At 46.7% G+C, this 14,205-nt stretch overlaps 1 protein-coding gene across 2 annotated transcripts in view; it reads left to right on the forward strand.

Annotated features, from left to right (window-relative positions):
* Positions 1-4,722, forward strand: part of VPS53 (vacuolar protein sorting 53 homolog (S. cerevisiae)) — a 186,502-nt gene extending 181,780 nt beyond the window's left edge. For both annotated transcript variants that reach the window (XM_006863219.1, XM_006863218.1), the window contains exons 20-22: positions 2,159-2,296; positions 4,026-4,130; positions 4,552-4,722. In XM_006863219.1, coding sequence (XP_006863281.1) covers positions 2,159-2,296; positions 4,026-4,130; positions 4,552-4,722 — 414 coding nt within the window. The remainder of the gene's footprint in view (positions 1-2,158; positions 2,297-4,025; positions 4,131-4,551) is intronic.
* Positions 4,723-14,205: the final 9,483 nt, after the last annotated feature.

Consider the following 14,205-nt stretch of genomic DNA (forward strand, 5'->3'; position numbering starts at 1 on the left):
GGAACTACAGTTCCTGTCTATCCTGTGAGATGTCCTTAGTAAGTTATTTAGCCTCTGGAGCTTTAGTTTCCTCATCTATGAAATGGGAACAGCAAATGGCAGAGTCTTGTGGTGAGGGACTGAGGTGAAGCAGACCTAGTAACCATCATTGCTGGACAGATGTTGTTAAGTGCCATCAGGTCAGTTTTAACAAATGGCAGAGTCTTGTGGTGAGGGACTGAGGTGAAGCAGACCTAGTAACCACCATTGCTGGACAGATGTTGTTAAGTGCCATCAGGTCAGTTTTAACAAATGGAAGAGTCTTGTGGTGAGGAACTGAGATGAAGCAGACCTAGTAACCACCATTGCTGGACAGATGTTGTTAAGTGCCATCAGGTCAGTTTTAACAAATGGCAGTCTTGTGGTGAGGAACTGAGGTGAAGCAGACCTAGTAACCACCATTGCTGGACAGATGTTGTTAAGTGCCATCAGGTCAGTTTTAACAAATAGCAACCCTATATACAGTTTGCAAGGAGCACCTTGTGGTTAGCAGTCTAGTGCTTTATCTTACAGCACCATACCAGGACTCTTTCATTCCTGGCATTTGCTGGACAATTAGGAAAGTTGATATTCTTCTAAACAATTGGCAAATAAGAAGGAGGGAAAATAAAAGGGCCAATTGTTGGCCAAAATACTGAGATTAAATGTGGTTAAATCTCCTACAGTCTCACTAGCATCCAAAGAGATCCAAACTATAAGAGTAATGAGATAAGATTTTTATTATAAAGCGAGGCCATTCAGTGTGGACAGGAATGCTGTGTGTACTGCCGACAGGGCTGTAAAGAGGTACACCTGGTCCTGTCTTCATTCTCTAGTGCTGCTGTAAGAGAGTACCACAGCGGATGGCTTTCACAGCCAGAAATGGGTTCTTTCATCTGAATCCAGAGGGTTGACTCTGGGGAAAGGTCTGTGTCTCCTTTCAGCATCTGTAGGCCCAGCATTCCCTGGAGATCTCCTAGTGTGTTGGCATCAGCTGTTCCCTGGATCTACGAGTTCCGCAGTGCAGAGACCCCAGGTCCAAAGAATGCACTCGACTCCTGTATTCTCTTTCCTGGTGGCAGTAGGTCCCTCTGAACTCAGCTTGCTTACTTAATCTTTTTTATATCTTAAAAGAGATTGGCTCAAGATACAGACTAATCCTGTAAGTAGTTTGCATCTGGCCTCATTAGCAGCGTCTTAGAAGTGAGGATTTACAACACAGAGGATAATCACATCAGATCACATCATGGGGTGGGGGCTCCCTCATACTACTCTCATCATGGAGGCGATTCCAGCATCTTTACTGTTAAACCACTAGAACCTGGCCCAGCCACACATTTGGAAAGCCTTTGGAAGATACGTATCAAGAACCTTACAAATGTCTTCATTCTTTGATTTGCCCCAGAAACTGTATCCTAAGGAAATGACAGTGACATATCAGAGTTAGATGTACAAGGCTGTCACAGCATTCATGATTTATAATAGTAAGAATCTAGAATCAAAATAAATACGGAAATGGCTAAAAAGTCTTACAATGCATAATCTCACACACATCATAGAATAACTGTATAACCATGAAAAATCCTGACTTTTAAATACTACCTAGATGGGAAAGGAGCTCTAGTAGCGTAGTGACTTTGAGTCAGGCTGCGAACGTCAAGGTCAGCAGTTCGAAACTACCAGCTGTTCTGCGGGAGAAAGATGAGGCTTTCTTGTAAAGATTCACTGCCTCGGAAACCCTGTACAGGGTCGCTATGAGTCGGAACCAACTCCATGGCACACCACCACCACTACCTAGATGGGAAAATGGGATAAAAGACTTCATACAGTAAGTGGAAAAGCCTGGTTATAATGCTGCATATATGCAGTATAATTTAGTTTCAGTTCTAAATTTGGGTTGTTGTTTTTTTTCACACACACAGACAGGAAGAAATTGTGCCAAGTTTAACTGCGGTTTGTTGTTTTTCTGGGTGATGGGAATTAAAAATAACTTTTTCTTTTACATTTCTGTTTTACTTTCCACATTTTCTGCAGTGAGAACATAATACACTTATAATCAGAAAACACTTTTATTTGGCACATTTCTATCTTGCGTTGTGTCCATAGGCGATTTCTGGTACTGTTCTGCTTCCCTCCACAGCTGCTGCTGGACACCCACTCCCTAAAGATGGTGCTGCTCGATCTCCCCTCCATCGGCTCGCAGGTGGTGAGGAAAGCCCCCGCCAGCTACACCAAGATTGTGGTGAAAGGCATGAGCCGAGCCGAGATGATCCTCAAGGTGATGGATGGCTGTCTTCCTTGGTCGGGGTTCCTGTTAATGTGCTGGTTATATGCTCACTTACTTCCAGGAGTAATAGGGGTAAAGTCACAGGTCAGAGCCTATCCCCACCTGTCCCAAAGGATGACCCATAGTCTTTGCCTAGGCTGAATTTTGGCCTCATTAAATATTTTTGAAGGTTGGTGGAATTGGGGCCAGTAATTATTTCTGACAAGTGAATTCTTTTTTGTAATAGGATCCTTCCTCGTAAGATTTGACCAAGATTGTAAGTTCTATGGTATTACCGCTGTGAATCCTTGTGTAAGTCAGGGATCCCTTAGTTGCTCACAAGAACCTCAGCCTTACCTCCACTTACTACGCCCCTCCATATCAGCTTCTTATATTTCTATACTCTGTGCCTTTAAAAGAAGTCTGAAACAGATGTTGTCACTGCATCTAATCAGCAGATGGTTTTTTTCCCCCACAGCCCCATTTAACAAAATATCGTTCTAGAATATGATGCTGAGAATGTCTGAAGGCCTGAGCATCTGTATCTGATTTCCACCTGGACTTGCTGGAAAGGAAGAGGGGCCCACTTGGAAGAGAGGGGAAGGCGAGAGAGCAAATGGCACTGTCGTGAAGTGGTTTTAAAAGCCCAGGGCCTGCTGGCTCTCCAGGCCTGTTTCACAGGCTGAGTGACTGAAGTGGGGGTAGGAGTAAGGAAGCGTCCACGGGAAGCAGCCCAGGAAGCCAGAAGCATCCGAGTCATTTTCTTTCCCTGCCGTTTTGCTCCCTGGAAAGGAGGAGAGCATGTCGTTTGGGAATTCTCTGCAGAGTGAATTACCCTGCATTGGGACATTCTCAGGAATTCCAAACAAAGTCAGTCTCCTGGCAGAAGAAAGTCCGAGAGTGTGTTCCACAGCCTAAGCAAACAGGCATTTGAGGATGGCGATGCCATTGCTTTCCTTCTGTTTGGGTCTCCATTGAGAGTCTAACTGACAGACCCATGTCAGAAGAGAGAAGCAGCCTTGGGATTTATTTAGTTATTTTTGAGAAATCAACTTCAGTTGGTTTATTTTGCCGTCCATTTCTCAGGCATAATATGCTAAAACCAAAGGAGCAGATAGCAGGTACCCATGAAATACCTCAAACAGGAGACCCCTCTGACACAGCAGCCCCCAAATGGTCCTGATACTGAAAAATGCACCTGGGATCCCACCCACACTTACTAAATAAGAGTCTTCAGTGGAACAGGCAGACATCTGTCTATCCTTAAAAAGCATTCCTGGTGATATTTATGATTCTACAAATTTAAGAAGCACTGCTTTAGCTGAAAAGAGTTCTGGCGGTACCATGGTTAAGCACTCAGCAGCTAATCTGTGATTCAAACCCACCCGACACTCTGGGGGAGAAAGCTTTGACAGTCAGCCTCCATCTAGATTTATATCGTGTGGGGCAGTTCTCGGTTTGTTGGGTTTTGGGTTTGGTACCCTGATTGATTTCAGGAGTCCTGGTGTGGTGTTGCAGGATCAGCATTGGACTGCTCATCACAAGGTCGGCAGTTGCTCTGAGTCAGAACTAACTTGTTGGCACTTAACACCAGTTAGGCGCAGATATGAAGGAGTGGGTACCACTCTGCTGCTCAGGGAAATCTTAGTCTGCATTGTGTGGCCAACTTGTCGTTGAGGAGAAATGAATCCTCCAACTATGAGTCTTTGGAAGGGCTGAGCATGTCTGTCTCTCTTGGTAGGTGGTGATGGCTCCTCATGAGCCAGCCGTGGTGTTTGTTGACAACTACATCAAACTCCTAACGGACTGCAACACAGAAACCTTCCAGAAGATACTGGACATGAAGGTTAGCCCACTGATTTGTATCCAGCCCTGCTCATCGTAAACTCGGTGGTTCTCAACTAGAGCTCTGGGCCCGGGCAGTGGGCTGTGGTCTCCTGGGAAGCTTCCTTAGAATGCCTGTGCCTGACCCACTCTGCAAACCAAATTCTAGAAGCCTTTTGAGGAGAGGGGTCCTGTGCATGTGAACTTCATGATTCTGGGGGCACCTCCAATGCTCAGGGTTGAAGGAGTGGAATGAGCAAAGCTTTTTTCCTGTTTTATCTTCTCCCTCAGCCTCCTCTTCCTCTCATACACTTTTCTCTCAGGGCTAGTAACTGCTCAGCCTAGAGTCGTCCTGCTGTTTGCACAGCCTCAACTCACAGCTTGTCCACCATTGAACGTTCCCCCTTGCTTCATAGTGGTTCTCCTTTTTCTTGTCACCTCAGGGGCTGAAAAGAAGCGAGCAGAGCGGCATGCTGGAACTCTTCCGCCAGAGGCTCCCTACCCCGCCCTCAGGGGCAGAGGGCTCTAGCTCGCTGTCCCTAATGGCTCCAACACCAGAACAAGAGTCGTCACGCATCCGGAAACTGGAGAAACTTATTAAAAAGAGACTATAGAGGCATACAAGGGGGCCCCTGTATTTCCCAGCTGGTGACCCTCAGTACCTGGTTCCCCAGGAGTCCCCGTCTCTCCTGGCCTCCCCATGACTCTTGTCCTGGGACAGTGAGGTTGTGACTATGGTTGTGCTGTGCCCTGTTTAAATCCGTGTGCTGATGAGAGAAGTGGAGTAGGGCTGGGTGATAAAGCAGTGTAGGTCACCTCTGCTCCCTGAGCCAGGCAGCAGTGGCTGAAGGCCTCTGTGACTCCGTTCCTATTCCTAGGCTGCCCTTCCCTCACTGACTGTTCACTGACTCCTCCAGTCTCCCCTCTGAATGAATGCCTGGTTCCTTCCCATGCACTGGATGTAAAAGTTCACCCTTCCCTCCATCTGCTCGGGTCCCCTCTACAGACTTTGCCCCTCCCTCGGTGGGTTTGGCTCTCGGACCTGGGGTCTTGAGGCCTACTCCAGTAGACTCGCCTTTCTGAGGGAGTGGCAGCAAGTGCTCTTCCTGTAAATCCCAGTGTTCTGGGCACGGTTTTTGCTTCTAGTACGTTTTCGTGATTTGTCCAAGTTATCCCTGTGTTCTCCTCCTTCCTCAATAAGTCTCCAGTTCCCTTTCAGTCTACTTCTAAGGGAGACAGCCCACCCCTCTGACTTTCTCAGCATGGGGCAGGGCAGACCCTCAGAGAGGGGTTCTGCGTGGCACCCTCACTGGGTGGTGTGAGTAGATGATTGCCACCAGTTCTTCATTCTCACTCTGCCCCGGATTTCTAGGAGAGGGGTTATCCTATCTGAGGGAAGCCGGGAAGTTTTCCTGGGGAAAATGTCATGGATGTTCATTTTCAAATCCAACCCACTTTCTAGCGTCCTCTGAAACAACGGGGCTGTGCCACACCAGAATGACCCATTACTAGGTCACTAGTGAAAAATAACCGAGTCCACAGACACCCTAGAAATGGAGCACAGATCTGAAACACTAGCTCTGAATGCTTCCTGCTCGCTCTCACTGTGCCCAAGAAAATCACTTCTGACTTCTTCTTGCTTCAGGACCGAGGGCAACTCATTGGCAGTGCTGCCCCCAACTTGAGGCTCCACCTGGGTCATTCTGTGACCACAGGTGATGGCTGGTGCTGTCAGTGTGTGTTGTGGAATTCTAATTGTTGACCAGATGCAGGGGAGCGTGAGAGAAGGAGGTGATGCTTTTTACAGAGAATGAACAAGGCGGGAAAGCCAGGACAGCAAATGGGACTCAAAAATGAGTATTAAGGGCAGAGCTCAAGTTTCCTGAAATCCATAAAATGGTGACAACCAGATGATGACTTGTCTGACTGCGACCACCAATGGGAAAGCAAGGTGGCCTAACATTTCAGTGCTGTATGGAGACATGATCAGGTTGGAAGGTGTGATCAGGAAAATGGACTTTCTTCCCTTCTTGTTTTCCCAGCATAACCAGTCTCTACAGTCCCCTTCCCTTTCCCTCAGCCCTGTCAGTCCCAGCTTTGACCCAGAGCCTCATTCCTTCATCAGCTTCCAGCCCTTTCTTGCCTGTAGTCAGGATGACACTCACATACTGGGCACCTCAAAGTCCTAGGCACCGAGAAGACAGCAGGTGGTGGGAGAAAGGGCCAAGATGGCTGAGTAAGAGAAGGGCAGGATGGGCCAGTGGAATGAGCTTGTTAGCTTTCCGTTTGCTCTGGAGTAAGGTTTACCAGCAGCACTAATTGAAGTTCGTATTCTCTGCCCCACCCGCCTCCAAACAGTACAGCCTAGTCCACCGTCTGTCATCAGCCTGGGGGAGCCAGGAAAACTAGCAACTCCCACACCTGGTTCTTGTCACCCTCTCTGTTTACAGATCCACATTTTTCTCTCCAGTTTGTTCTCGATGAGGCATTTTCTGGATGTCTCCATACCAGCATTGAGATGTCAGGCCGCCTTGCTTTCCCCGTTGGTGGTCACAGCCAGACAAGTTACTTCCCTGATTTATTACATTGTCAGGGATCCCCAAGGAGCCAACAGATGTCAGTAGGAGTTATGTTAAATGTCTCATTGATGGGGACTGAGTACTGTGTGTGCGTCCTGTAGAGACGGAGCGTGTCTCTCAGTAAGGCCACCTTGGACCCTTTTACAAAATATTCCTGGAGATTCTGAGTAATCTGAGTGGGACCTGGCATAGATGACTGGGTTTTAAAAAGTTGTGGAAAAATGGAACAAAAACATAATGAAATTTCTCCATGAACTTTTGAAGCCCCTTTGTATGTTTAAAAAGTTCCCCAGGTGGCATTCACAGATGATGCTCACCCCAGGTTAAGAACCATTGCCAGAGAGAGAAATTTGCTTTGTTGATGGGTCCCTTAGTACATTTTCATAAATGTACATATTTTCTGATTGTCTAAGCAAAGTCTCATTACTGTACAATTGAGCTGGTACCAATATGGTAAAAGTTCTTTGCTGACAGCTAGCAGCTTGCATTTTATACTTTCATTGGTGGTAGGGGATCACAGTCGCCCCCATACTCACTAAGATTCTTCCTGTTTTGCTGGCCAAGCCCCAAACAGAAGCTTTATTTATTACTGTCACTTTAGAATAACACATATGAAGGAATACCCTTGGCTGAAAGCAGCAGCTAACCACTCTGATTTCAGCTCAACGTAGATATTGTACTAATTCCTCACCCCACCCCCACCATCCCCACTTTCGCTAGTCCCTTAAAAAAACAGCTGAAGTCACTTTATGTGGTTAAAATAAATATTGGTAATGTATATAGTTAACAGATCCCAACTGCTGTGCCTACGATGGACAGATTTCCTGACAGCTGACTTGGAAGGCCCAGGCTGGAGGATGTGTGGTGGGGGCTGCGCAGTGAAACAGCACCATGGTGAACAGGAAGCTTAGACCTTCAGGGTCATTTTGGCAGAATTCCCTCCCTTGTGGGACAAAGACCCAGTACCCAGAAAGAGTGCCTGCTTTGTCATGTGTAGGCTGGCCGCCTCAGGGCGAATCAGACAGGGTGGCACAGGCCACCTGGGGCATGGAGCCTGGTGAGGGGTGGCACACGGACCATTCTGAATTGCTGTTGGGCAAGGAAAGCTGGTTCCGTTAGAGAATGTGAGGGCAATGCCAAATGGTCACAGCTGGAAATGTCATTCCTTTCCCTATGTAGGAAGAGAAGAGCAGTCACAGTCACTAGCTTGCTGGAAGGTGAAGCTAAAAGTTTCACACTTCTTGTCTGCTCCAAGTCCGGTTCCTAAAAGTAAAATACTCAGAACTGTATTAGGGCCATTCAGCGATATAGTATTGTTAGCCTGGGCACATGGAGAGTGGGCATATGTCAAGGATACATTTTATATGTTAAATTAAAATGTCCAGTCTCATTCTAGTATTTATCAAAATGGATAGCCTCGGGGGCCTCCAACTTGTACACTTCTGTGAGAGGTACATTTCCATAAAGTAAATCACTTGTTTTTTGTGTGTAAATACTTCCATTTTCCCCATCTGGAAATGATTTCTTGGTGTATAGAAGCCAAAAAAACAACAAAAACCCAACAACAGTTAATTAAAGTGTTACTGGATGTCATTTGTTAGAATGTATTTCCTTACTGTTGACAGAGAGCAGGATGGACTGTAGGAAAGAGTCCTTGGGGAACCCGTGGACTCTGGGCGCCTGTCCTCCCTGACGGTTGGGGGTAACAGGGAGCAGGAGAATTGGTTCTGGCGCTCCTAAACTGCCCAAGTGCAGGACAAGCCCTCCCTGTAATGCATAGGTCTGCTTGTCCTGGCTAGTACCTGTTGATTACTCTCCTGAATGAGTGGGGTGGCCATTCTGCAGTGAGAGCTCCTTGGGAACTCTGAGGTCTCTCTCAGCAGTGGAGAATCTGTTGCAACGCTCCCATCCGCTTGCCTTTGAGAGCATTACCTCGTTTCCATTCCTGATTTTCACCAGCTCACCACTTTCATAAGGCAGCCAAGGAGCAGTGTGATGGCAAAAAAAACTTTCGTATAGCCCGACTACAAGAACAAAACCAAATCCACTGGCATCGAGTTGAAATTAACTCACAGAAACCCGGCATAGGGTGTCTGAGGCTGTCGGTCTTGGCAAGAGCAGAAAATCTCATCTTTCTCCCGAGACACTGCTGGTGGGTTTGAACTGCCTACCTTGTGGTTAGCAGTCTGGAGTTTATCATATAGTGCCACCAGTGTACAACTAAAAGGGCAATAGAAAACAACTTACCTACTAAGTAATCATAGGTGTGGGAGGTGACAGAAAGCAGATGAAGACTGTATCCACTTGAAAGTACGCAGAAGACCTGGCCTCCAGGTCTGGGTCAGGCAAGTTGTCTTTCCTGAGCCTCAGTTTTCAGCATCTGTGAAAGGGGATTTTAATTAGGGCCAGGAAGGTCACACAAGACCATGTGTATGCATGTGCTCAGGAAGCCACGGATGCTGGGTGAAACGGGCAGTGTGTATTGTCTAGTGCCAGCTGGGACCTGGGACTGGTGTGCTAACGAGGTGGTGGTGTGTGTCTGCTAACGAGGTGGGTGGGTGGCTGCTTCTTACGGGGCTTTAATGAAACAGCTAAGTGAGTACATCATCTGCTGCCATGTGCAGCCCACAGCCGCAGCATCTGATTGTCCAGTCTATGCCTTTTTAGACAATGACTGTAATATCCAAATCACTTAAGAGTTGTAAGTCTCTGTTTCTGTATTCCCCCGGCCACGGGAGCTGCAGTTTCCATGGCATGTGGGGATAAGCCTGCAGACTCGAGAAGAGAACAGCTCTGGAGTGGAAAACATGGCACACTTCCTCTAAATGCAGGTTGGAAAGGTTGCTGAAGACTTCTATCCAAAAGATTCTTTAGGTATGGTGTTTGCTGTCCACAGACCAGACTTCAGCTGGTTTCTCTTCGATGCCACAGAGTTCTTGCCTGCGTGATGTTTTTCTTGGGCGTTTTTATTGTTTGCATCAGTCGTTTTGACGCACAATGTCCCAAAACCTCGAAACAATATTATCAAGCAGTCTGACTTGTAAGCCTGACTACCACAAAGCAATTTGGATTACTTTACAAGTTGCCTTTCAAAGAAGTGTGACCTTTTCCAAGGTCAGCTAAATCCCCTGGAAATCAGCTGAAGGTGAGGAAATAGCATGGCGTTTGGCTCTTTCAGAGATTGGGTCTGAGAAAGTGGTGCTATAGAGTGATCTTTAAATTTTTAAGAAAAAGTGGTAAGTGCTTGTCTGCTAGGGATGTTTATCACTTCATCTGAGGGCTCTGGTAACTTCTCAGTGATCAAAGGGAACTTTCACAACTGCTGTGCCTCCTTCAATCATGAATAATTTTTCAGCAAGTGGAAAATGAACAATAACTCCTCCATACACTTCCTTCTACTTTTGGGGCCAGGAAAAGTAATGCACCGGGGGCAGCAACTTTCAGGGGTACCCAGTGAAATGGGGGCCGGAAACTAGCTCTTCTGCTCGTTGGCTTTGTGCTGATGTAAAAGGAAGTCGCTTCTGAGAAAGAGGAGACCAGTACCAGCTGAACCAGAGACTGCATTACACAGGATTCTTCACCAAGTAAAGGACTGAACTTGGGTTGGCTTCGGTAGTCACTAAAGGGTTTTAGCAGGCAAATGGAAAAAAACCAAGTGAAGAGTTGCCATAAGGAAGAAGACAGTTTACACTCCACAACCTTTGAGTTTGTAAGCATAACAATGCTTCTTCACTAGCCCCAAGTGCTGGCTCTGGCTGCCTAGCTGAGTGGGCCAGAGGAAGACACGGATGGTTGTTAAGGTGCGCTGGTCCCACTTGGCTCAGCCCTGCGTATGGGTTGAGGAGCTTACTTACTGTCTGCCAGGTATAGGGTTCCTTGCTCATGAGGGGACTGAGAGGTGGTGTGGGTTGTATTGTGTCCTCAAAACTATGTGTTGGGACCCTCACCCCTAAACCTGTGGGTGCTATCCTGTTTAGAAATAAAGTTGTCTTTGTTATGTTAATTAGATCATACCCAAATATGATGGCGGGTTCTCTAAGTCTAAGTGTTTTCCAGTTAAATAAAGCATTAGACACAAAGGCACTTGTGCACACAGGGGAAGGGAGATGCTACCATCTGAAGATCATGAAGGAATCAAGGAATGCCCAGGCTGTGACCAACAAGGAACAAATCCAGACGGCTGAGACCTTGCTGGGTGTTGAGCCTTTAGAATGATGAGAAAACACTTTGGGTCTCTAAAGCCATCTACTTGTGGTCTTTCTGTTAGAGCAGCATTAGGTAACTGAGACTGAACGTCTAGGTGAGGTCATGCTATCTGAAAACGGTGCAGTAAGAAAAAGGAAGCTCCGGAGTATCAATCATGCCCAGATACTTCCTGATATTAAATCAGGATCCTGGTTACGCAGATCTGGTCAGCTTACTGTGCGGAGGAAAACCTGGAAGCTAGGGTGGTGAATGGCATGCCCAAGGCTGTGTGAGGGTTAGTAAGTGCAGAGCCAGGATCTGACAGCAACGTCCAGACTCCTTGTAGTAACACCAGTGGTTTTCAAATTTATGAGAAATTGTGACATGAGACCCCCTCCCACTGTACAAGACAAAAGTATTTTATTAATCTATTTTGTAAGTTTAGATGTGGCACTGTAGGATGAACGCGGGCCTGCTAAACGCAAGGTCGACAGTTGAAACCACCAGCTGCTCCTCGGGAACCCCATACAGAATTACTATTAGTTGGAACTGACATGACAGCACTTAACAACAGTACAAGTTAAGGTATTTTCCAAAGTAAGTAGTAGAAAGCATTTTAAGTCTAAGGTTATGCATGAACATTTCTACATATCACCTCCAGCATCCAATTGACTGTATTTTGCTTTGGTTGCACAGACTAGAGAAATCTTGATTTAATCCCGCTAACAATTTGCAAGTTGTATTAGTTTGATTTTGTTTACAACAAAACCCCCTTCCACTTACAGGTGGTCCTCAGTTAAGCAGAAGGGGAGGTGGGTGGGGGCAAGACTCTTGTCCTGACATCTCCAAGAATGGGACTAGGCCAGGCAGCCCAGACTAGTTCTTTAGTTTATAACAAGTCTTAAATTGTCAGTTTTTAGAATAAGTTTAAAGTAAGGGTTGTTAAGTGCTGTTAGCTGGTTCCAACTCATAGCAACATTGTACAGGGTTTCTGAAGAGCATCTGCTGGGCTTGAACTGCTGATTTGTGGTTCGTAGTCCAGTGCTGACCCTATGGCACCACACCAGGAGGCCAAAGTAAGGATTGTTGTTGTTGTTAAGTGCCGTCGAGTCAGTTCCGACCCATAGATATTCTCATTGGCTCTTGTGTGAGTCAAATACCTCTTTTTTTCTCTCTCTCATTATTGCCTTTAAGCATCAATAACTTTATAATTCATGACACTGAACATCTGCAAGTGAAGGTGAACATCTGAGAATACCAACATCAGGAAATGACATGCTGGAACAACCTCGGAAACCCTGTACAGGGTCGCTATGAGTCGGAACCGACTCCACGGCACCTAACAACAACAACATACCAAAAGACAGCTGGTAAATGCAGTTCATTTGTAACTCGAACTTACTACTTCAGCAGCTGCCTGTATGTATTTTAAAGGAAGTTAGAATCACACCTGCCACCAGAATGCCTCTAAAGAATTCAGGGTTTCCCCGAGGTCTGTTTGAAAGCGGCTACTGCCTGATTTTCTGACCCTAGAGGGGAGCGGAGGCTTGGCAATATGAACTTCAGACTTGAAAAAGCAGTTTTATGTGGAGCTTAGCACCCATTCAACTGTACGCCCCAGCTGCCACCCAAATTCTATGCAAATAACCCTGCACTGCGGTCTTGTCACCTTTGGAAAGGACATTAGAGCAACCCCTGGTGGGAGACGGGTATATTCTAAGAATAAAAAGGTGTCCCTGGCATGGGACTTGGTCAGCGTGTGAAAAAAGGAAGCTGACCCTTCTTTGGAAACGCCCAAAGGCCCCAATTATACCTCATCCCTACACTTGGGCAAATCAACAGAAAAGGCTGCTGGGGAACGTAGCTGTAGCCTGAACCTTGAAGGTTTCAGCCTCTGCCTCCCCGCCAACAGCCCCAAGGCCGAGGGGGTCAGTATTCAATATCTGCATTTGCTGCATGTCTGCAGCTGTGGTCTCAGTGCTCCAGTTGAGAGCCTCTGAACTGCAGTGTGCAGATTGGGTGTGTGTTTACTAGTTTTGGTACCTTGGTCTTGGGAAGCTGAGGCTCCAACAGTTTCAGTCATTTGCTTTTGTCCCCAATCATGAGAGAGGACTGGTAACTTCAAAGTCAGCTTTGTCTATCCCACTTTCAACCCACCAGTATGTGTACTACCTGCCCTACCACGGAATGTACCCTCATCCTCTTCTAGTTTCTCAATTCTTGTCTCCTTTTCCTGTTGCGTTGCAAATTGAAAGCAGTCTCTACTCTTCTCTTATTCCCACTGTTGCTTCTGCTACCATTTCAAACAAAAGCTCAGTGACCAGTCCTCCCTCCTGCCCCCACATTCATTCCCTCCTAGGCAATTCCATCTCAGCCACCTTCCTGAAGCTCAATGTTGCTTTTTGCCCTATTAGTGTATTGTGATGTGGCGCTGTGGATTAAGTTTGGCGGTTCACGCTCACCAGCTCCTCTTTGGAAACCCTATACAGAATTGCTGTAGATTGGAATTGGCTCAATGGCAATCAACAACAACCATTTGCCCTGGTGTGGTACTACAGGATAATATGCTGGACCGCAAGGTTAGTTTGAGCTGCAAGGTTGGTGGTTCAAACCCACCAACCGCTCCTTGGAAACCCTATACAGGGGTGCTATGAGTCCAAACTGACTCAGCGGCATTTAACAAGAACAACTCTGCCCTATGGAGTCCTGGTATGGCAGCGTAGAGGTCAGTGGTTCAAACTCAAGGTCAGTGGTTCAAACTCACCAAACTCACCGCAAGGTCAGTGGTTCAAACTCACCAGCTGCTCTTCGGAAACCCTGTACAGGGTCACTATGGGTCTGAACCGACTCAACGGCACTTAACAACAACAGTTCTTTGCCCTGGTGTGGCTCTGAAGGATAAGCACTGGACTGCTAACCACAAGGTTGGTGGTTCAAATCCATGAGTTCCCTGAAAACCCTATACAGGGTCACTATGAATCGGAACCAACTTGACAGCACTTAACAACATCCATCCTTCCCCTGGAGTCCTGGTGTGGCTCTGTAGGATCAGCACTGGACTGCTAACCACAAGACCAGCGGTTCAAACCCACCAACTGCTCCTCAGTCTCCACAGCACTTAACAAAAACAACTCTTTCCTTGTATCAGAGCCTTAGTGGTACAATGGTACAGTACTCAGCTTCTAACTAAAAGGTTGGTAGTTCAAACCCTCTAGCCACTCCATGGGAGGAAGATGCAGTTGTTCTCTGTCCTATGGAGTAGCTGTGAGTTGGAACTAACTCAGTGGCCATGACTAATTCCTTTGTCTCTCGCTTTGTAGGCGCCAACACTTC

This window comes from Chrysochloris asiatica, unplaced genomic scaffold (genome assembly GCF_000296735.1).
Source record: "Chrysochloris asiatica unplaced genomic scaffold, ChrAsi1.0 scaffold00054, whole genome shotgun sequence".
NCBI lineage: Eukaryota > Metazoa > Chordata > Mammalia > Afrosoricida > Chrysochloridae > Chrysochloris > Chrysochloris asiatica.